Source organism: Mandrillus leucophaeus, unplaced genomic scaffold, assembly GCF_000951045.1.
Source record: "Mandrillus leucophaeus isolate KB7577 unplaced genomic scaffold, Mleu.le_1.0 Scaffold972, whole genome shotgun sequence".
Lineage (NCBI taxonomy): Eukaryota > Metazoa > Chordata > Mammalia > Primates > Cercopithecidae > Mandrillus > Mandrillus leucophaeus.
In genome coordinates this window covers 778,467-803,266 of record NW_012110608.1, presented here as the reverse complement: position 1 = coordinate 803,266, position 24,800 = coordinate 778,467, and the positions used below count along the sequence as shown (strand labels likewise).

The window sequence follows — 24,800 nt, the reverse complement described above, 5'->3', positions numbered from 1 at the left end:
TTTCAATCACTCTATTATTGTCTGATGACAATCTATGGGATTAAAACAAAAACAACAAAAACATAAATAACTGAAATGTACTTCAAAGCATTAGAAGGCTGAGTTAAATAGCTGAGCACACAGTTGTGCAGAATGAGATTTATAATTTTACTCAGTTACTTTGTTACTTTGCATCTGGGTGAAACAAAGTGTTATAGAGAAGAATTCCAACACAAGTCTGACTTCTGGGGAGGGGAAAAAAAAGAAAAAAAATTAAAAAGGGAAACAAAAAGAATAGAGGGACACAGATACATGATAAAATCTGGACTGGTTATCTAGAAGGCATAATGAAATGGATGATCAAGCAGTAAATATACAGGCTAAGAGCTGTACAGAGGCAAAAAGTTGGTAGACTGTCCTCCATACAAAATGTTCTCTTTTTTTGAATGTCGGAGATAAGGTGTGTCAAGTTGGGGAAAAAACTTTACACACATACAAGTGCACAAACACACATATACAAAAATTTAGTAATTGGGCTAGTAGGCTAGTGAATGTTTGAGAGAGCATCCTATTGCTGAAAGAGAAACACACAGTAAGCCATAGAAGAAACACACAGTTCAGATTTTATAAATATATACACACACTAAGATCTTAAAGCTGGGAATTTAAACATTATTAGCATTTATGAGAAATATTACAGCTCACTGACTATTCATATCTAGCATAGGATTAGGTTTATACATGTATATGCTCTCATGGGCCTAAATATAACAGTGGTTTTTCTTAGCAATTTAAGATTTAGGCTTTTCTTCAAAATTCTTTGTTCATTTCCTACTTGCTTTGCTATGGCTGGACCCAGATTTTACGTAAGTTTAAAGGGCCTCAAAGAAATTAAAATGATAAAGTAATCAATGTGATACTAATTACAACACATTCACAGGAGGTGGTATTACAAGAAAGCAAAGTGTAAATTGGGGGGAAAAAAGTCCAGATATAAAAGTAAAAATACTATCTTCCAAACTTTTATTTTCACACTTATTAAAATAATTTGCATGCAAACAGAAAATTATCTGTTTGTTTAATAAATGATAACTATGTTTATCTAACATACCCTGATGACTAACTCTTTAAATCTTAATAACTGAAATAAACATTACAGCAAAGTGCTGTTCACTAATATTTTCACAGTATTTCACTACATATAAAATATGCTTTAAAATGTCTTCAGCCTTATTATTCTAATTATCTAATTCTAGAAAATCTTGACATTTGGGAAATAAATGTGGCATTTTTATTTTTCAAAATAAATTATAAATAAAGCTCCAGATAGCCAAAATCACACAAATGTCAATTCTTCTACATTTCAAGAGGTCAGCTCTTCATAGAAGAATGTCAACAAAAAATTTCACACTAAAATGATACATGTGATCCATATTTGGGTATATCCAGGAATTTAAGTAACTATGTTACTTAGATCAGGATAGGCCAAAGTATTATTGATTTCAGGAATACAGGCACGATTTAGTCTAAATGCCCAAGAGATAAATAACTGAAACAGCACGTTTTAGGAAAAACCAAATGTAGTTTCAAATAGGAACGTTTTGAATCTCTACTATGGTTAAAAGTGGCAGCTGAGTTACAACCAGTAGTAGTTTTGGTTTAGTGAAAAAAAGACTACAACAAAAAAATAGCTTGGTCTGCTGTCTAGTAACAGAAGTTAGTGCCATTAACAATTCACAACAATACTTTCTCTTAAAGCCTGAACATCATTTCTACTGCAAGTGAAAACTGCTTAAAGATGTTAGTCCAAGAATAACCCTACTGCCGACCCTACCAAAAAAGCAAAGTTTTATGTGTGTACACCTTCCTCTGCACTTAAGGGTTTTCAGATGCATGAAATGATTGAAAGCATGAGACAAACACATTAGCTTAAGAAAAATCCTGGGATAGCTAGGTATACACTAAGAAGTCTGTTTTATCCCATGAGCCTGATCTAAGTGCAACAAATTTGCTGTTACAGAAACATAAATTGATATTATCCCTCTTACCTCAGAAATGTAAGTATCTAACAAATCAACAAATCTGTAATATTAAATTTGGGGACTAAAATTGACCTTGAAACTCAAGCTCACTTATGGAACCATGTGCACTCTACTGCTGTAAACAAGACAATAAGGGTTTTTAAAGATGCTTTTTATCTATAAAATAATGATTCACAACATCAGTGTGCAGTGCAATAAGGTTCTTTCCTGAAAGACTAGAACAGAAGAACCCTTTGGAATGATATGAGCAGAATCTATAAGTTGATTCATAATACTAGCTAGCCAAAACATTCCAACTCAAACTAGGTGCTTTGTTAAATTTTAAGATTCAAATGAAAACCAGTAACTCACAGCTGTTAAATGGTAAGTGGAGCAGAAATATATGAGCAGTAGCCCAAGTCTACTTACACAAATATGTTCATGTTCTAAGAAAGTCTAAGGTAGAGCATACTATACTTATGAAAGTTTGTTAATTACAATTATTAATTTGAGAGCCAATACAATTATTAACAACCTCTCAGCTTATAACTTATGGGTATTCATTCCTACTAAGCTTGTTCTATTTCTCCTTAGTCAGTAAGGAATAACAGCATCTATTTTCCTTAATGTTTCCAGTAGTTGTAGTTAAGAGGTAGCTGAGCTACTGTTCAAAGAAGTTGTTCTTTGTGGATGAGGATTTTTCAAATGTTTAAGTTATTTAAGCTACACAAATTCTATTAATGCAATAAAATGTGATAGGAAAAAAAATTGATGCAGGAAACTTTTGCATTTGGCACCTTGTCTAGATTGATACCTCAAGTATTCTTTTTTAATAAAGTTAATGCACACATCAGAACACACCACGAAGATCTGCTACATATTTACAAGGCACCAACCCTTTCTCACCTTTAACGTGAATTATGCAAATCAATGAAAAGCATATCAAGATCCCCCCACCCCCCAAAAAACTGTAGTATAAATATATACTTCAGTTCAGTACAAGTCATGAAAGTTTGGCCTGGGAAGAGTAAAATAATCCAGATCGCTCTTACAATATAGAAACTGTAAACATTTAATAGCTGCCTTTAGGATTGGTGTATTGTGCAAAAGTTATTATTACTGGGTATAGGAATCAAAATGGCAAAAACAAACTATATAAAACTCTGTAAGAAGGTGCTATACTTCTGTGATACAAAAGCAAAAGAGGGCTATTCTATTGAGATAAAAATGTCATGCTACTCTTAAGAAGCTGAATGCTCCTTTAATGTAGTAAATCTGTAGTGTGTCTGTGTTGTGTTTCGTGTGTGTGTGTGTGTGTTTGTGTGTGTGTGTGTGTGGGCAGAATTTCTTTTAATTTAAGGCCTAATGAGTAAGGCTTATTTGAACAAATGAAGTGTGGAGATCAAAAGTCTTGAAACAAATGTATACTGGCATAAATGGAAAAGCACCAATGTGAAAGGAAGCAGAAGTCCCCACACAACTTGCTTTGTAGATTTCCTGGTAAATTCCCTGCAGTAGAAGGCCATTGAATTTTTTAAGTTATTCTAAATTTATTAACTGTTAATAATTCCATCCCATGAGATGGCTAACCCTGGCTTTTTCTGTCATTTTACGCACTCTGCCTGATCTGGATGTACCAAGATTCAGAGGATCCTCAGTGGACACAAAATTGTCATTATCAGAATCATCATTATATAAAACAGTCCTCCTGCCTTGGTTTCTTGTTTTAATTCGAGGCAGTCTACTGAAACGTCCTGAAAACATGGTATCAAATTCATCATCTGCAATACGTGCTCGCTTGGCTCTGGTAGCTCCTCTAGAAGCACCTCTTCCTCCTCTCCCTCTTCCCCTCCCCCTAGTGCCACCTCCACCTCTTCCTCTACTCCCTCGTCCCCTGCCTCCTCTTCCTCTGCCTCCTCTACTCCATCTACCCCATCTTCCCCATCTGCCTCTTCCTCCTGTGCCTCTGGTCTTCCAATTTCTTTTTCCATTGCCATGTTGCTTTCTGAGTTTTCTTTTAGGTCTGGTTTGTATGAATTTGCTATAATCATGGTCTCCATCTACGTAATCTTGATCTGTTCTGGAAGTTGATTCAGAGTCAGAGTCAGAACCACAGGTACTTTCAGAACTTAAACTGGATCCTAACTCTCCACTTTCTGAGGTGGATAAATGAGACTTCTCTTTTGTTTCTTTTTTCTCTTTATCTTCTCCTCCCATGTTTTCATCTTCTTCTGATGCACTAAGTAGTTTTCTCTTGATTCCTGTCCGGGGCTCTCTGCCATCACCATTTGTAAGGGGTCCATCAAGGGAGTGATCTAAATTAAAATAAATGATTTTTAATTGTTAAGCTTCAACATTGACAAAATGGTTATTTAGGTTCAAAGACAGTCTACAGTTCCCAAAAATACGTGGAATAAAATCACAGAGGGTGTCAGAGTAAGAATTTAAATTTCTTCAAAATATAAGATATTAAAGTGTTCATTTTTGTCTGCTTTTTTGGGAGGGGGAGGAGATTATGGGGGTGGAATGATGGCAATGAGGTTTAGGCAGAAGTTTTAAGGGCCTACTTCAGGAAGAATTATCTGAGAACATGAATTAGTTTCATTCATTTGGTCAATAAATTTTTATTCATTGTCTACTATTAGCAAGGCATTGCTAGAAGATTTGAATATGGCAATGAAAGGGACAGTCCTTGCTCTTGGAATCTGTATTTTAGTGGGAATACCTTGAAAGATAATAAAGTGATAAATTAATAATAAAATTTCACACAGACATGTTATAAAGAGGATTTTTAAAAAGAGTATTTATGTGTAGAAGGGAGTGTATTTTAGATAGGGAAGACTTCTCTACAGAGGTAGTATTAGAAGAAATAACTGAATGAAGTCAGATGTAGGGAAAGAACATTCCAGAGGAGGGAACAGAAAGCAAGCCAGTATAACCATAGTGGAATAGAAAAACAGTGAGTGGTAGGAGATGAGTGCCAGTGGAGAATTGTAAGCTGGAGAAAGAATCTGATTTATATTTTTAAAATGGTATGGTTGCTGTATATAAAAAAGATCACAGAGGAGGCAAGACTGAAAGTGGAAGGAGAGACTGTTTGGGTGTCCAGTGCAGTATTCTAGGTAAGACATGATGAAGGATATGTCAATAGATGTGATGATAAGTGACTATATTTGGAATATTTCCTTCTAGAGAAACATTTCAAAGGCTGAACTGATGGGACTTGCTGACAGATCATATGTCAAGTGTCAAGCACAGAATGAAGACTGACTGCTAGGTTTTATGGTCTAAGCAACTGGGTGAATGGTAGAGATATTTTGAGGTAGAGAACACTGAAGGAGCAACAGGTTTGAGCAGGGCACTGGAAAAATCAAGATTCCATTTTAGATGTTGACACAGATCCCAGGAAAGACTTTTTAAAAAAAAAAAAAAAGAAAGAAATAAACACCAGTCTGGAGCTCAGGGGAGAGGGTGGAGCTAGAGATATAATTGTGGAAATTTTCAGTAGAGATAATATTTAGGGTAATGAGAACTACGAGAGCTCACTGAATGAGTAAGTAAAGACAGACAAGGTGGCTGAAGACTGAGACCTGAGATGTTCAAATATTTAAAGATAAAGAAGAACCAACAAATAAAATGGAAGACCAGCCAGTGAGGTAGGAAGGAATCAAGAGAGCAGACTGGAAGAATTGAAAAGAAGTAAGATTAGGGCTGAAGATAATTACAAGATTAATGTAATAAGTCTGGGTGTTACGGACTGAATTGCATCCCTTCAAAATTCGTGGAAGCCCTAACCTCTGAAGCGACTACATTTGGAGATTAGGGCATTTAAGGAGGTAATTAAGGTTAAATGAGGTTATATAGGTGGGACTATAACTCAACAGGACTGACGTTCTTACAGGAAGAAGAAGAGATACTAGAGGTATTTCCCTCCATCTCTCTGTAGAGGCAAGGTCACATGAGGACAAAGCAAGAAGGTGGACATATAGAAGCCAGGGAAAAAGCCCTTATCAGATACACACCTATATGGCACCTTGACATTGGATCGAGCCTCCAGCTCTGTGAGAAAATGAATGTCTGCTGTTTAAGCCACCCAGTCTGTGGTATCTTGTTATGGAAACCCAAGCTGACTAATACTCTAGGCTGGAGACTAGGGTGACAGCAGTAGAAACTACACAGAAGGTTTAAGTGGTATTAAAGAGTTGTGGAATTCACAAAACTTGGCAACTGACTAGGTATGAGGGGTAAATGAAGAGTCAAAAAACACTGAAATTTTAAGCTGGGTGGCAAGAAAGATGGTGATACCATTAACTAAAATAGTGAGCAAAGAAAAAGAAGCAAGTTGGAGATGCAAAGATGATAAGCAACCGAAGATTTTTTTTTTAATTTTTTAAGGAAGCACTTGGAAATTATTCTAATAGAATAAAGAGATATCTAAGCGGTGCATATACATTTGGAGAGTCATCACGTCAAGATGACGGATGCAGTCATTAGATTCCTTTATTTGTGGAAGACAAAAACAAGCAAACAAAAAACAGTGGCAAACTCTGCAAAGAGAAGAAACAGAAATAAAAGATATAAGCTAATCAATAGAGTATAGAAGCTTAAGAGTAGAGTTCATAGAGAAGGTAATCAACAACATGCAATGATACAGAGATTGAGAAGTTAAAAACTAAAAAACGACACTAGCTGGCCACTGAAGAGTACTGATGAGTTCGAGAACAGCTTTTGAAGAGTGGTCGGGACAGACACCATACTACAAAGGATAAACGACTCTGTGGATGGGAAAAGCAAAATAGATGAAGGAAACATGGATTAATCTTGGCAGTGGAAGGAAGAGTAAAATGAAAAAAAGGCAATGGCATAAGTATGCAAGATCAGAGGAGACACTAAAGATATAAATTGGGAAAGACAAAGGCACTAATTATTTTCAAGTAATCAAATATGTTTCAATATTTCTTACATAGCCACTATAAAATATCTTTGGAAAAGCCTATTTTTAAGTTATTTGATAGTTAAATAACAATGGATAAGCTACTTAATCTTGCATTAAAATGTATATAAAATTAAACGTATATTCCAATAAAATTATTTGAAAAAGCATATTAAATATTATTCACAAACTTCAAATAGCTGAACATGTTAGAACTTTCTGGCCGGGTGCGGTGGCTCAAGCCTGTAATCCCAGCACTTTGGGAGGCCGAGACGGGCGGATCATGAGGTCAGGAGATCGAGACCATCCTGGCTAACACGGTGAAACCCTGTCTCTACTAAAAAATACAAAAAACTAGCCGGGCGAAGTGGCGGGTGCCCGTAGTCCCAGCTACTGGGGAGGCTGAGGCAGGAGAATGGCGTGAACCCGAGAGGAGGAGCTTGTAGTGAGCTGAGATCCGGCCACTGCACTCCAGCCTGGGTGACAGAGCAAGACTCCGTCTCAAAAAAAAAAAAAAAAAGAACTTTCTTTGAATACATTCAAAGTCCCTAATATAGGACTAAGTATAAGAAGAAAGTTTGAGTAACAATAAACTTCAAATATTTATGATAATTGATGTCCCTTGCATGGTCCAAAATAGAGGCACATAATGAATTAGGTCAGTGATTTCTTTTCAAGCAGTGAACATTTTTCTCCTAATAAAAAGTAAAATAGCATTTCCTTATATGAAATAACAAACAGAACTGTCTGGTTAAATGCAGAAGGTTCTTCTGAGAATGCCTGAAGTACTTTTGTGGATGCCCCAGAAACGGGCAGGGCACAGTCTGAAAACCACTGACTTTGTGATACAGCAGGCCCCTAGGGAAGAGGATATCTGACTTATATAACTGGAAAACCTTAAGGAAGGTGGTAGAAGTGGCTGTTGACTGAAAGAAGGCTCATTTCTCAGCCCAGACTCATATTTTTACTGCAGTGGGCCACAAAAATATGAGACCTGTTTAAAGATGACTTTGGAAACTCTCCTTTCTTATTAATATGGTTTAATAAATGAAAAATCCTAAATGTGTTTTCATGTGCTTGGGGAAAGAACTCTTCATTTAGTTTTTTCTCCCAATTCCTTTTATTTTATTTATTTATTTTTGAGATAGAGTCTCACTCTGTCACACAGGCTGGAGTGCAGTGGCACAATCATAGCTCACCGTAGTCTCCTACTCCTGGCTCAAGCGCTTCTCCCACCTCAGTTTCCCAAGTAGCTGGGAGTTATGTGCCACCACATGTGGCTAATTTTTACTTTTTTTTTTTTTTTTTTGGTAGAGATTAGGTCTTGCTTTGTTGTCCAGGCTGATCTCAATTTCCTGGCCTCAAGTGATCCTCCTACCTCGGCTTCTGAAAGTGCTGGGATTACAGGTGTGAGCCACCATGCCTGGCCCCATTTTACATTTTATTTTATGACTAAAATACATTTGAAAATAGCTATTGGAAATCTATTAATGGCCTGTTCCCAGTTATGAATATGAAATGCTATCTGACTCATATGTGACAAAATTCTCATTAACTCTAAGGATACACTAGTTTTTACTATGCCAATATGTCAGCTTTTAAATGATTTATCTTCTGTCATAAAGAAATAAATAATAAATGTCTTGTCCCGTATTTATTTCCTACCTTGTTTAACTGGCAAAACTCTATTCCGCAATGATTTGGCTTTCCCTGGGTCATGGCTATTTCCACTTCGGCTATATCCACCAAAGCTCGATGAAGAAAATGGCCCATCTGGCTCATCATCAAGTAGATATAGTGAAAGCCCTTCAGCAGCATCTGAAACTTGCATTTTAAAAGATTTTAATACTAACATAATTATCATCTTTTCAGGAAAGGCTACTTTTTAAAACCATCTCTCTCTTATTTTATTCCAACACCAACATTATAAGTTTCTCTATTCCAACACCAAAATTACAAATTTCTCTAACAAAATGATATGAATATTTTGAGAACAAATGGTTGAATGTCAGAAAAACTTGTCCAATTGCACATCACAAATTTTCAAATATTACGTTGGTAAATATATTATAGATGAGTGTTCTGAGATATTATAGACATTAATCATTTAATCATAAAATTTTAAAACTAAGAGACTTTTCATGTAGTCTAATAAAGAAAATTAATCATACGGCCTAATGTCATACTCAGGGACACAAAACTAGCAAGTAGAATTGGGAATAAAACACAACGTTTAAAAACCTAAATCCATTGTTCTTTGCACTATAAACCATGCTGCCTCTTCCATATCCCTAACATCAGAATTATACTGAGATACAGAACACCAAAAACAAAAGACATATTTACCAGGAGATGAGAAAGGAGAGCTAGTCCTGGCATAAGATACTGAGGTATTCTGGTCATTTTTAGGCTGCAACTTCATTTGTTTCTGCTTCCCTTTTGGACTGGAAGTAAAAATACGTAACAACGAGCATTTTTTTTTTTTCTGTTAGCAACATATTATGATAGACAGTATGATACAAAGAGGTATCAAGGTCAGGTATTAGCTGACCAAAGAGGAAATGCCCTAAAGTTCATGTAAAATGCTTGAAATAGATAATTTGACAGTGAAATTTCAATCATTAAAATTAAAAAAAAAGTTTCTGGGATAGTAAAATCCACATAAATAGTTCTTTTGGTTACTAACTCTACATAGGCATAAGAGTTTAGGAAACAAACAAACAAAAAGACCTCTTGGGATCTCCTCAAACTATTCATCAACTTTCATAAATTAGGTAATACACACAAAATGCTTTGAGAACAAAAAAATGTTGTATCAATGTAATGATACCTAGGTGCTCCACTACTAGATAACGAACTGCTGCTGCTTCTTAGACGTTTTCTGTACCGTGGCCTTCTCCTCTTCTGACTCTGGATTGCTGACTTATACTCAGAGATGATATTTTTGATATGACTTTCAAATAAGGCAGATAATCGCAGCATCATGCTATAAATCTGAGAAGGCAGAAATTATATAGTCTTAACTAGTTTTGTATTTTTTAAAAAGGTATAAACATGCCTAGACCAATATTAAGCATCATCATTACGGACAAAATATTTGTTCACTTGAAAAATTCTTCTCGGGTGCTGACGAGTTGATGGGTGCAGCACAGCAACATGGCACAAGTGTACATATGTAACAGACCTGCACGTTATGCACATGTACCCTAGAACTTAAAGTATAATAATTAAAAAAAAGAAAAATTCTTCTCAAATAACTAAAGTAGGATACCATTTTCACCTAAAAATAAATGTTTTTCAAATATAGTATTCAATGTTCTAAAGGGTAGAAAAAAAAGACTCTGATACAATGCAAGAGAGAATATAAATTGAAACAGCATTCTAAAGGACAATATACAGTCTGTACTAAAAAACCTTAAAGATACACACATCCTTTGGCTAATAATTTTACTTCTGGGAATTTGTCCCTAGGAAATACCACAGAATTATATACATAAAAAATTATATTCAAGAATGTTAAAGATATTACCTATAGCATTATTCATGTAAAATGAATAACTGGAAACAACCTAAATCTCTAGCCAAAGAACACTGGTTAGTATAACATAAAACAACCACACAACAGAATACCATTAAAAACCTTGTTTTCAAAGAGTCATGACGACACAGGAAAACATTCATAATACTTAAGTAACAAAAAATGCTTCAAAATACGAAATCTACTATTATAAAGAATATATAAACATATGTAGATGTATGTGTTAATGTAGAAAATCCTGGAAGTAAACAGTAACTGTAAGTAAAAATAGGTGATAGGTTTCACAGGTGATTTTTGTTTCCTTCTTTATACTTCTCTGTGTTTCCCAAACTTTCTATAGAAAATTTCACTCTAGCAATCAGGATCAAGGGGGAGGGGAAGCAAGTGTAAACAAATTATGTTTGCAGAAATTAGTGGAAATGCATTTTCCATAAAGTGGAAGTACACAAGTATATATTTACTGTGCAACTGATTAAAAGTTAATCAGATACCAGTGATTTCAAAAGAAAAAAATAATGACTATTTTTCTATTCTGAATATACTTTAAGTTCTGACAAAATATAGGGAAAATATTAAATGTGAATATAAATAAGCAGTTACAACTTCCCAAGATGGTTTATTATCTGTTAGAATAAATGGAACATACATATTCAGAGCTAATAAAAATATTTCACATAAATTAACACTGTCAATCCCCTTTCTATTTATTAAGTCACTTATTAGACATATTAAAGTGTACTCAAATTACTATCTCTCCTCTCCTTGTTCTTTCTCTAGTAGCTATAAATAATTATTATTAAAGAGTAAAGAGACAAGTAAGAGAAAGGAAAAGGCGGTTAATTTCAGAATGACTGCTAAATATATCTTTATGCATGCCTAACAAGCAATCCATATTTCAAAAAAGATACTGAGGATCAAATTTCAGTAACTGGTTAAAGAAAACTGCCTGATAATTAACCCAACTAATAATCATACCCTTGACTTTTTATTAGAGGTATAAGCTTTGGAGTTGTTGAATATTTGGCGAACATCCTTATAAAATTCCAGAGGACTACCATAGTTTCCTGCTTCCAAAGTTTCTTTCACAGTGCTGAAGTCCACAGGAGTATCTATAACATCTTGATAATCCTACAAAGAAGAATGTGTTATTAAATACTCAAACTGCATAGCAATATTAAGGAATACAATGGGACTACAATTGGTATCACCTACTACAATCCACCATGAGATAAACACATTGTTTTTCAATGTGCCACCTACCTCCCCACAACCCCAAAACATCTTTCGGTGGCTCATAAAAACAGCAGAAGTCTGTGGGAAAGCCTTAGCCCTCACACTACAGTAATAACCATAAAAAACTACGAAGGGAAAGAATAGAAAATCCATAGCCGTTGGCTTCATCTCTACAGCTTCCATGTCTTGCTTAAAGGCTGATACAACCTCCAAAACCCCAGCACACTGTTTAATGATAAAAGATGGGATTATTCACATATCATTAAATTGTTCCACTCTACAAATTAGCTACATATTTCCACGATTCCTTGCTATAAGAACATTCTACTTAAGTGTCATTACTTAAGGGACAAAGTCAAGTTGGTCATGTTTGTGCCTTTCTCCTTTTTGATTTTAAATCAATGTGATACCTTTGCTTCATCGAAGGGATTCCATCTTATAGGTCCATAATTCATTTGATTTTGATTAGGGAAGAGGAGACATTCCATTTTAACCTAAATCCAGTAAAGATTTTCCTAGGGTTATCAGATGGAGTTACATCTGAAATTTAATTCCTATATATGCTACAAGCCTCAAAAACAAGTTTCAGAGTGAAAACCATACTCAGTATTAGATTCCTTATTGTATTTAGAATCATCAAGAAGTAAAATCTCCACATTTCCCTCCTAGGAAAAGCCAAAAAGCCAGAAGGGGACAGATAAAAGGTATTATAAACAGAGAGAAAATATTTTTCAAAGTATGAGAAATCACAAATGTTCTAAATATATCTTATTTTCTTAAATCATAAAAAAACAGAAGTGTATTCTAACACACAGTATGGCTTATGTTAGAACTTGTGTAGTATGATGAACAAAATTTAAGAGACTCAGCCTGCTTGCTGAATGAAGTTCCAGTGGGAATAATCAGCTGCAATACAGACACAATTATATTGTGTAACTGATGTTTTCTACTCTGCTACAGTAGCTTCAGATCTACATAAAAAAGTAAACATTTACAAGGAGGACACAAAGAACAATCTTGAGAACACATGTTGATTCAGAAAGAGGAACAAAAAATAAATGATCAAAAAATCAAACAAAGGTAAAAAGGGTGCAGAGTTAGAAGGCAGTCTTAACAAATTATAAAAGGTTCATGTACAGTATGGACAGTTTAGAAAGTAAAAACAATCAGTACGTCTTTTAAGAGACTACCAGGCCTACCTCAGAAAGAGATGAATCTTGTTGTCTTTCTGGAACAATAGACTCTGAGGATTCTCCCTCTTGCTCCTGATAACCCTATTAGGGTAAAGAGTATATACTGGTTTCCAGACAACTATAACAAAATATCAAGACATGTAATACAATTATGACTTAAGTCTCAAAGATTCATACACTGGAATCATGTTTTTATTGGCTGTACCTTTAGGTGAAGGAATTATACATTCGTCATTCTCCTTTGCTATGAAAAACACAAGACTAATTTATTTTACCCAAACTCCCTACAAGCAAACAAACAAATTCTGTTGAACACAATCTTGTTCCTTATTTGAATGATATTTTTTCCCAACTGAGACTCACAGTATACAGAGAATACCAATGTGTAGTAAGCTCATAGGATGGTCTGATGTATTTCTAAAATAGTGCTGTACCTCTTCTCTGAAAAAGTTAAAATAGATTTGCTATCTATACTACCTCAGTGAATAGATACACTCCCAGAAAATAAATCCTACAATCAAAGTTGTCATCCTTTTACCTTCATTGAAAAGAAATGTCATACTGGTATACTGGTTACTCTAAGTGGCCATATTGATAACACATTCAGTATAAATTACACAGGATTGACATGTCACCAAACATCTACAGTGTACAGAGGTGTATTCGAGTTTAGTAAAATGTATTAAATAAACATCTGAAATAAAAGTGGGAAAGAATAGCAAATGAACTCTGATTCAAATTTTTCTTTTACAACTGTATAATTTACACACTGAAGACACAATGGCATTTTTTAAAAAATCAACTAGTCACACTACTACTTTCACAATCAAAAGATTGGAAAAAAAGAAAGGAAAGTAGGGAGTGAGAACATTGCTCTTATCTAGATTTTAGCATGGACATTTATGGGAAATTATCATACTGACAATTATTTAAACTACTGTATGCTTACTGGGTAAGAAAGAAGATCGGCTGGCTGTCGAAATGGCTCTGAGTCTTCACGTTCATAAATGAGGCTCAATAGTTCTTTGCATTGTTTTTTCCAAGCATCAGGATTACACTTTAAAGACTGTCTTCTGCCTCGGCATTTGACCTACAGATTTTAATAGAGTTATATGTAAAAGATCTTTCCTTAACTCAATTGATTTTCTCATGAGTCCCTAATGTTAATATATCTATCTGTATATATATAGCGCAGCTGCTATTCTAGATTCTTAGCTTAAATCAGACAGTATTTTCACTGGCAAAAATAATTAATGAGCAAAAAAACCTAGACATTATATTCATGGAAATCGCAAGAATTCTAGTACTCAAATCTGAACTTCAAATAAGGTACAGAGGAACAAATGCTTCCTTCCTCTACAAGATCAAGTTATAATGCCTTAATATTTGCTGGTAGTTAAGTATACTTGACAATGGCATCATATTTTTCTCAAAGCAACACTTGAATGATTTTTGTTTCCCAGAAATCCTTTGAGGTCATGATAAATTCTGTTCTGTACCATTTGATTTTGTTACGATCTCTTTCAGTATTTCAAAATATATTGTTCCTTATATAAAATAACTACATGTCTAATTATTATAGAGCAGAAGTCTGCACAAAAGAGTTAACAAAGTAGGCCAGAGCTTGCTTCCAAGGTTGCCTTGGCTGGCATTTGGGAACTTGGCATTTGAACGGCTTCCTAAATTATTAAGACAGTTTACTGCCCCTAGACAGTATAAACAATGTGATTTGTGCTGAATACCTGATTTCTTCTGGGAATCTGGAATCTCAGTATGTGATAGTTAGAGGGTACCCAAATAACCAGCCCCCAGTAAAATCTTTGGGGACTGAGTCTCTAATCACACACATGCTGTGACCCCACACAGGGGAAAGATATTAATAGCATAAGGAAGCCTGTACATAAATTTCTCCAGACTCTGCCGGTGTCTTTTCCCCCATTACTCAACTGGGTACCCTTACTGCATCACTGTAGTAAATCTTATCAATGAGCATACCTAATATACTTAGTTACAAGAATCCTTCTAGCAATTCTCCAAAAATGGGGTTGGTCTTAGGGATCACTGACACAGGAAACCTGAAAACGCATCTCCTCAGCAGTTCACTTATTTACTCACCCTTCTTCCAGATGAAGTACCAGGACCGTCTGAATCTAAATCAACCATTTCTGTATCCTAAATTAAAAAGGAAGAGTGGGAAAAGACTGTAAGTTACATTCAAAGTCATATAAATTAGATGGACATTTACAAATAAATGGGAAATAAAATCACAGTTAACTTCCCCCACTGAAGCAGCAAGTAGAACAAAAGATAGAGGGAGACTCACGCCAAACTTTCCCAATATGCAGTGTACAAGCTGGAAAATATACTGGAAGAAGAATTAAACAAGGTTTCTCTTTAAATAAGAATCGGAAAGGAGGGGAACAGTATAGTGGTTGCTATTTGCTAAAATTGTACCTAAGTGTTAGTAATTTTTAAAAACCTTATTCTATATGACATGCTCATTTAATATACAATTATTAATTATTCATGATTACTCCATTGCCATTTCAAGAAATAGATCTCATATAATATGCATTTATATTTTCCTATAGGAAAGAGATCTATTTCAGTTAAGTATCACTCGAAGGCATAATTTTTTTAATGCGAAGAGTCAAGACCCAAGCACCACTAGTGATGGTGAAATACTGGGTAATATGTAGTAGAAAATCAAAAGTAGCTCATGAGATATTGGTACTCCTTTCTAATAAAATAAAGCTGTTGAGTTATATTTTTACTTAAGTTTTCTATTTTAACCCAAACAGTGCTACTCTGAGGTGAAATTCCTGCTACACCAAATTTCGAGCTAAAATACATTTATGTGAAAGGTCAGAGAAAATATAAGGAATATATAAGAAAATATAAAAAATATTAGTGATAGATTTTTCTTAGGTGTCAAGAAACTATAATAATATCTCATTGGTATATCATGTTTTCCTTATTATGTAAATAACATTTAACTGTAATAATATATTTCATTGTCAGACACACTTTCATGAAAAAATTTAAAAAACAGCATTGGAGATTTACCATTCTGGAGATTAACAGTATAAATAATATAAACATGCAAAATATCTCATGCCACTGCAACACAATCTAGCACATGTGAGTCACTCATCCCTGGGATGAATTGTTTTCCAGTAAAGATTTGTGAATTACCACTTTCCAATATTGTTCCAACCTCTATTTTGGTTTTTGTTTCGATCATAACCTCCAGTCAAATACGGCTTTGTGTAAATTAGAAACATAGGGGGAAATCAGGAATATGAGGGTCTGCTGCGTACTACTTCCATTTCATTCAGAAGAGTCTGGTTTATCTTTATAAATTTTCACAAAGGAAATCGAGTAGCAATTTCACGAAACTACTGAAAATTTAGACTTTCAAGCCTGAAACTTTAAAATACTTTAATATTTTCTATACAGCATATAGAAAATAACATCCTTACTGAAATTTCCATCAACTAAGTATTCTTTTAAAATATTGAGCACTTGTCTTGTTTCTAAATGTTGAAAATAAAGTGTTGATTTCTCATCATTTACACCCACTGTGTCAAATATGATGACTGGCCCCCTGTCTCTGAATAAACCTTGCAGCACTATTTTATTTTTGATATATGCCATCTAAGTACACTTTAGAAGACGCTGGCATTCAGCCAGCTTTCAAAAATCTGTTTTGCTGTTCATGGCCAATTACAACATTTACACATAATACTGTACTTCAAATAAGAGAAAAGTAACTCATTCCTACTAATCATGCTGTGATTCTTACCTCCTCTGCATCAGTACTGTTTCGTTCTTCTGCTTTAATTTTATTATAAGTATCCAGTATATCAGTACAGCTCTGATCCCTAAGAAACAAGTCAATAGCTTCAGTAATTTTTACAAGTTTTCAATTAATTTTTTTAAATTCATTTTTTAAAAACCTTAAGTTAGATTCTCTGGAAGCTAAAACTGCTTCTTACCCAATAAATCGAAGTAAGACATCAGTTACAATTTTAGCTGCTTTAACTATAGGACTGTCTGGCTCATTGAAAGTCCTGGCATTATGCTCAATATAGCGTACCTCCCACATTAATGCTGATATTCTCCTGTGAAACAAAAAATACTCTGTTAGTCTTGGCTGATATATTTAGAGTATATTTTAGGAATATACAATATGGAACAAATACGTACTTAAACATAATATGTCAAAGGTGTTCCAATATGCATATAACTCAATATATTTGATTGATGAGCACTAAAAGGAGATGATATAGTTACAGTATTTAAAGCACAAGCAGGGATTTTGAACCACTGGAATGTATATACAAAACTTAAACTGACCTAGGACATTATGGGTAAAGAGTCATTTGACAAGGTCAAAAGAATGTTTACTTTAGTTTTCAGGGGAAGAACCAAGAAGAGCAACAACAACAACAAAAAAAACCAGATTCTAAAAAATGACAGATTTTTATCTAATTACTTTTATGATATAAATATCAAATCAAAATAATATGTTATGAAAATATAACCAGTTCTCAATTGCAAAGGCAGATTAACCAGTCATGGAATACTGTGGTCAGTAGGAGACTTGGATGAGAGATGGACCAAGAAATGCCCTCTACTGCCTTCCCATAATCATCTCCCATCCCAACCAAAACAAAGAAAAAAATTACTTGGCTCCTTTCCTGTATATATTTCAGGGCTGGTAACTAAATCTAATTAACTGTGACCAAATTTTCCAACAGAGGATTTAAACATGCTCCAAATCAGTAGCACCTTAATCATGATGAATCCACAAACCACTTAAATTGCCTTTAATAAACTAAAGTTAAATGTAGTTTTTGTTTTACACACCATTTGTACTACCCATATTTTCCTCTCAGCCTTTCTTCTCTATCCCCAAGAGTGAGAATCTACTAAATAAAGGGAAATTAATGTTCTAAATTTTTAAAGGAAATTTTGGTGTGGATCTTTTGGATGATCATGTTATACTATGAAAACACAGATCTCAAAAAGGAAAGCAAAAGCCATAAAGCTATAAATTTTATAATAAGTGATTAAAAAAAAAACAGACCTGTAAAAGCGATTTTCAAGTCTCCGCCTGATGGTATTGAGGTCAGTTGGATAAGCAACTACAGTACAATACAAGGGGTAGGCACTGAGATCCACTGGAACAGCAAAAGGGCTGGCAAAATCTACAAAATCATCAAAATCAAATAAGGTAGCTATAAAGGACATTAACATCTCATGGTAACAAACATTTATTCATATATAAACAAGAAGGGAGGGTGATATACTACATTTCTAAAACCATGAGGATTCCATTATACAAACAGAATGTTATTCTTTATATTTGGATATCATATCTATGAATCATGCATGATACACTGGTTCAAATCAGGTAAAACAAAATTAGAGGAGCACTGGGTTTAACTTCAGATTTCTGTCTTTCCTAGATAAATGCCAAACTTCTCAAGTGACATGTTTTAGAAAATTTAACTATTCACGTGGGTAAAATACATTACTCATCCACTGTCCTTACCAAAAAACCCATCCAAAGTCAGGCTCAGGGAATAGCTAGAGAATCAAAGTGATGCAAAAAGGAAATAGACACTTACATGGTTACCTTACTATTATCCCCCAGATTGTTTAAAGAAAATTATCAGTTATTACTTTGGCCAAGCATATAAAACTGTTAATATTAAAACTAGAATCACTGTGCTTCTTGAGTTTAAAGTGTACAGTGAGAAACCGTATATCCTTTTGTAGAACTTAAAATTTCTGCTGATTTTTCTAGCTCCTCTGCATGCTCCTAAAATTTTTTCACATTCATCATACCCAGGGAAAGAAGGTGGTTGATGCCCTGAATAACCCGTTCACATTCTTCATCTCTGGAATGAGCCCCCCACTCTCCTTCCTGGGGTTTGTATAGCAAAGCAGTCAATTCTTCCTGGGAGACAGGGACACCAGCACCAACTTCATCTGGAAAGGCAGCTAGGTATAAGATTAAAAAAAAATCAGAAAAAAATTAGTTTCCAGTATCACATGAATATCATTTTACTTTTAAAAGAATTATAATTCATTTTTAAAAGCATATTTACTTCCTTCTGGAATTGGCTCCATATCCCAGGGGCTCATCTTTTCTCTCTCATTATTGTCCCAGCTATTAAAAAATAAGAAGATGCAAATCAAATTAATCATAGAGTACTTCCTTTCATATACTACCACAATTTTACATGACCTCTTGGGGGTGAGATTTGAAAAGGGCAATACAGTTGTCTTGAAAGTACAACTCTGGTTATATACAGATAACAATAAACTTCTAATAGAGAAAACATGGTCCATCTCTATGAAACTTAGAGGGCAGAAAGCCTACTTTTAGTCAATACAGAGACTAAAAGTCAGTCCTCATAGAATGAACATTTCTTCTATCATTCTTGAGAGGATTTATTCGTTAGCAATCTTACAACTCTGGATTTTCAAGAAGAATTAAAGTAAATGTTGCAAACAAATAGTACTTCCAAACATGAGGCAACCACCTCTGCCTAGAATTCATATGACTAAACAAAAGACTAAGTACTAATATTCATTGCTATATTCCAGCAATAACAATTACTTTAAGTAGTAAATTAGTTTCCGTATTTCCCATTAAAAAATGGTTGCAATTCTTGTCTGAAGCAGAAATAGTTAATAAAAAATGCAGACAATAAAAGAGGTAGAAATAAAGTGTTTAGTTATTCCTTTGTTTTAGTCAAAGAAAACAAAGAACTTTGCTTTGACTAAAACAAGGGAAAAACTGAGCACTTTACCATCAAATTTCTTCTTTACAGGTACAGGTATTGTGAGACTAGATAAGTCAGATAAAAGGGCATTACTCCTGGTGGAGGTTTTTAAAAGTCCACATACTACTACAATATCATATTAGGCATAAAAGATCATAAACATACTTACTGAACACTATAACACTGGAAAGAACTATCAGGATACTCTGGTTGAAAAGGCTGCTGACTCTCCACAGTTCCAAACCACCAGGCGTCATCTATTATACTGCGGAATCTATCACCTATAATGTTTTAAAATTTTTAAAAGGATGCTCTTGAGAACATTAGCTCTGTTCCCACTCTAAATTACTGCTTTTTGTCGACTACAGAAGTAACATTGTATCTAGCATTATCAGAAGCTTCCATCTAGGTTTTCGAGATAAGTGATTATTTTACATTTTAACCTCTTCATGTATTTTGATTTCCAAGTGGTAGAAATCTTTCTGAAATAAATTACATATGACCACGTCTTCTTAAATAAATGATAACTTTTTCAATTCCTTAGCATCATCATTAGGCACACTTCTTATTGTATTACATATGTACATAAATGCAATTGATTCTTCTATCTTGCTTTTAGCTTTCTTTAAAAATCTCTTCATACTAGTTTGTGTATTACAGATCTTCAAGGCAGGCTATAAATCAAGGAAGATGTAGGAAAGTTTGGAACTTCCTAGAGACTTGTTAAATGGTTTTGACCAAAATGCTAATAGTCATATGAACAATGAAGTCCAGGTTGAGGTGGTCTCAGATGGAGATCAGGAACTTATTGGGAACTAGAGTAAAGGTCACACATGCTATGCTATAGTAAAGACACAGGCAGCATTTTGCCCATGCCCTAGAGATCTGTGGAACCTTGAACTTGAGATAGATGATTTAAGGTATCTGGTGGAAGACATTTCTAAGCAGTAAAGCATTCAAGGAGTGACTTGGCTGCTGTTAAAAGTATTCAGTTTTATGTATTCACAAAGATATTGTTTGGAATTGAAACTTATCTTTAAAAGGGAAACAGAGCATTAAAGTTCAGAAATTTTGCAGCCTGATGACTGATACAATAAAAAAGAAAAACCTGGCCGGGCATGGTGGCTCAAGCCTGTAATCCCAGCACTTTGGGAGGCCGAGACGGGCAGATCACGAGGTCAGGAGATCAAGACCATCCTGGCTAACACGGTGAAACCCCATCTCTACTAAAAAATACAAAAACCTTGCAGGGCGAGGTGGCGGGTGCCTGTAGTCCCAGCTACTCGGGAGGCTGAGGCAGGAGAATGGCATAAACCCGGGAGGCGGAGCTTGCAGTGAGCTGAGATCTGGCCACTGCACTCCAGCCTGGGCGACAGAGCGAGACTCTGTCTCAAAAAAAAAGAAAAAGAAAAACCCATTTTCTGAGGAGAAATTCAAGCCAGCTACAGAAATTTGCATAAGTAACTAGGAGTCAAATGTTAATCATCAAGAAAATGGGGAAAATGTCTCCAGAGCATGTCAGAGCTCTTCAAGGCAGCCCCTCCCATCACAAGCCCCGGGGCCTAGAAGGAAAAAATGGTTTCTTGGGGCTGCCCCCCTGCTCTGTGCACACTTGGAACTTGGTGCTCTGTTTGCCAGCTGCTCCAGCTCCAGCCATGAATAAAAGGGGTCAAGGTATTGCTCAGGCTGTTGTTTCAAAGGTTGCAAGCCCCAAACCTTGGTAGCTTCCACGTGGTGTTGGGCCTGCAGATGCATAGAAGTCAAGAATTGAGGTTTGGGAACCTCCACCTAGATTTCAGAGGATGTATGAAAATGCCTGCATATCCAGGTAAAAGTCTGCTGCCGGGGCAGAGTCCTCATGGAGAATCTCTGCTAGGGCAGTGCAGAAGGCAAATGTGGGGTTGGAGCCCCCATACAGAGCCCCCACTGGGGCACTGCCTAGTGGAGTTGTGAGAAGAGGGTCACCGTCCTCCAGACCCCAGAATGGCAGATTCACCGACAGCATGCACAGTGTGCCTGGAAAAGCTGCAGACACTCAACGCCAGCCTGTGAAAGCAGCTGGGAAAGGGGATATACCCTGCAAAGTCACAGGGATGGAGCTGCCCAAGAGCATGGGAACCCACCTCTTGCATCAGCGTGACCTGGATGTGAGACATGGAGTCAGAGGAGATCATTTGGGAGCTTTAAAATTTAACTGCCCCGCTGGATTTCAGACTTGCATGGAGCCTTCAGTCCCTTCGTTTTGGCCAATTTCTCCCATTTGGAATGGGTGTATTTATCCAATGCCTGTACCCCCATTATATCTAGCAAGTAACAAACTTGTTCATAGGCAGAAGTGACTTGCCTTGTCTCAGATGATACTTTGGACGTGGACTTTCGAGTTAATGCTGGAATGAGTTAAGACTTTGGGGGATTGTTGATTGGTTTTGAAATGAGGACATGAGATTTGGGAGGGGCCAGGGGCTGAATGACATGGCTAGGTTCTGTGTCCCCACCATAATCTCATCTTGAAATCTAATCCCCTCGCATCCGGGGAGGGACTTGGTGGGAGCTGATTGGATTATAGGGGCAATTTCCCTCATGCTCTTCTCGTGATGGTAAGTGAGTTTTCACAAGATCTGATGGTTTGAAAGTGTGGCACTTCCCCTTCTAACTCTCTGTCTCCTGCAGCCATATGAAGAAAGTCTTGCTTCCCTTTTGCCTTCTGCCATGATTGTAAATTTCCTAAGGCCTCCCGAGTCATGTGGAACTGTGAAATAAACAATTTTTTCTTTATAAATTACCCAGTCTCAGGTAGTATCTTTATAGCAGTGTGAAAATGAACTAATACGTATGGCTACAATTAGATTTTTAAAATTCAGGCCAAAGTAATTAAGTGTGCAAAAAAGTCAGTAGTTTAAAAATCCTTATGTTCTGTATTGTATTGTTACACAATAGAGCTATAAGCAAATTTCTTTAACTTTTAAAATGTTTTCCTTTACATTATTGTTATACTGTTTTTTATAATCAAAAAAGAAAAGGAAGGAAGGTAAAGGAGCAAAAGAGGGTGGGAAGGTGACAGGGAGGGAAACAAAGATGGAAGAAGGAAAAAAGGAAACAAATCACAATCAGTAATCATCTGTTTTAGAACCTAAGTGTAAAGTGCTCTATTTTAGGGCAACTGACATTTGCGAATTTTCTTTATATTCCTATTTGTATACTAATAGAGTAGATATTTGCAGAAGGTTTAGAGATTATATGCCACATACAATGTGCATGAGAAATAACTAAAAGGAAATTTTAACTTAAGTTTTCTAGTTTCTCTGATAGCTTTTTTCAGCTAAATGATAAGCTAGTTTCTTTCTGTTCAATCACAGTTAAAAAGTTACTTACTGTACCTAAGCTTAATAGTTATTAAAAAACAATTCTATACTTACCAATCTGCCAGTTCCTTTCTTTGGCTTCATTATAAAACTGATGTAGCACAAGGAAGTCAATGACATCTGGCATGTCATGATACCTATACAGAAAATAAAGTACATATGAATCAATATAGAGATATAACAATATATATTGCTAAATGTCCAAGGATATATGTTTATTGTAGACCCATTAAGAAAATTGTGCAAACCTCACAGTCCCTAGAAATGCCTTTACTTAAACACCATCTTATCTGATCTGTTTGAGAGTGCCCTGCCTACTGTCATATTACTTTAAAAATATAAAGATGCCAATACAGGTTTATAAACATTAATATGAGGTATTTTATATTAAGGAGTATGAATTAATGTTCTTTAATCTCCTTACATTTTAAACTCAGCTTCACATAAAGAGTCTCTGACTTATTATTCCTGTTATTATTAACAGAAATAAAAGCAACTACCATGTTTCAAACATTCGATTAGGGAATTATAAAGGTTTGTCTTTGATGCCTCACAATAATCTTTAGGAAGAGATTACCATTTCCATTTTACAAATGAAGACACAAATTCAGAGAGGTTAAGTAACTTGCTTATGAACCTATCTATCTAACTATCCATAACATAAATACATACACACACACACACACACAAATATAAATAAAATGGAGAAACAAACTAGGAATTAAACTCTGGTCTTTATAATTCTAAACCCTGTAGTACAGAATGCTATAGTGTTTTCTCTCCCATTGAGCCCTGTACTCTGTAGAATATACAATAGGTATTAAAATACACAAACTCAAACACAGAGACCCAGAGATAACTACTCACTTAATGGAAAAAGATTCTCCAGTCATTTTGCCTGAAATTGGGTCCAGAAATGCAAGCTTCAAGCAGCACAGTGTGGGTGGGCCAACCTCATATTTGATTCCTACAATCTTAACAAACTCTTGCTCCTATTCATGAGAATACCAATAAATTATTACTTTCAATATAAATAATTACTTAACATTTGCATAGTATTTCATTATTACTTGAATAATTTATTAATATCTGAAGATTCTCTAAATGCCAGGCACTACACTAAGTGTTAAAGGTAATAAGACATGGCTCTTAACTCTTAATAGCAGGTTGTAGTTTAGTGCAAGGCTCTAAACCAAGAATGAGCAGCCACATCACCTGGGGAAACGCTTCAAATTTAATGTTCTGAAATCCTATACCTATAGAATCGAATTCTATGTTTGGGGTACAGCTTGGTAATATATCTATTTTGGAAAAACTCCCTAGTGCAGTATGATGCTCTGGTTAAAAATCACTCCCCTAGCAAAAACACAGTATATAAGCATACAGGTATATATGTACGTGTACATGTTTGGGGTGAAGACTTATACTTTTTAATATCTACAACATTATCTTTTTTGCTGTTTTTGTTTTACTTTAGATTCATGGGGTACACGTGCAGGTTTGTTACATGGATATATTGCATAATGGTGGGGTTTGAGTTTCTAGTGTACCCATCCTCCAAAGAGTAACCATTGTACCAAATAGCTAATTTTTTAAACCCTATCCCTCTCCTAATCTCCCTTCCTTTGGAGTCCCCAGTGTCTATCATTTCCATCTACATGTCCAATTGTCCAACTGTTTAGTACCCATTTGTAAGTGAGGGCATGTAGTATTTGATTTTTTGTTTTTTAGCTGTTTTACT

The 24,800-nt window shown here is 35.2% G+C and overlaps 1 protein-coding gene across 4 annotated transcripts in view; it reads right to left on the bottom strand.

The window, feature by feature from the left end:
- Positions 1–985: 985 nt before the first annotated feature.
- Positions 986–24,800, bottom strand: part of BRWD3 (bromodomain and WD repeat domain containing 3) — a 130,236-nt gene continuing 106,421 nt past the window's right edge. For all 4 annotated transcript variants that reach the window (XM_011970792.1, XM_011970791.1, XM_011970793.1 and 1 more), the window contains 16 exons: positions 23,927–24,051; positions 23,114–23,196; positions 19,867–19,978; positions 19,017–19,078; positions 18,754–18,909; positions 17,990–18,110; positions 16,896–17,021; positions 16,703–16,781; positions 15,013–15,069; positions 13,847–13,987; positions 12,904–12,978; positions 11,447–11,599; positions 9,764–9,927; positions 9,280–9,377; positions 8,599–8,757; positions 986–4,315 (listed from right to left, as the gene is read on the bottom strand). In XM_011970792.1, the coding sequence (XP_011826182.1) occupies positions 3,561–4,315; positions 8,599–8,757; positions 9,280–9,377; positions 9,764–9,927; positions 11,447–11,599; positions 12,904–12,978; positions 13,847–13,987; positions 15,013–15,069; positions 16,703–16,781; positions 16,896–17,021; positions 17,990–18,110; positions 18,754–18,909; positions 19,017–19,078; positions 19,867–19,978; positions 23,114–23,196; positions 23,927–24,051 (2,466 nt within the window). In that variant the 3' untranslated portion in view covers positions 986–3,560. The remainder of the gene's footprint in view (positions 4,316–8,598; positions 8,758–9,279; positions 9,378–9,763; positions 9,928–11,446; positions 11,600–12,903; positions 12,979–13,846; positions 13,988–15,012; positions 15,070–16,702; positions 16,782–16,895; positions 17,022–17,989; positions 18,111–18,753; positions 18,910–19,016; positions 19,079–19,866; positions 19,979–23,113; positions 23,197–23,926; positions 24,052–24,800) is intronic.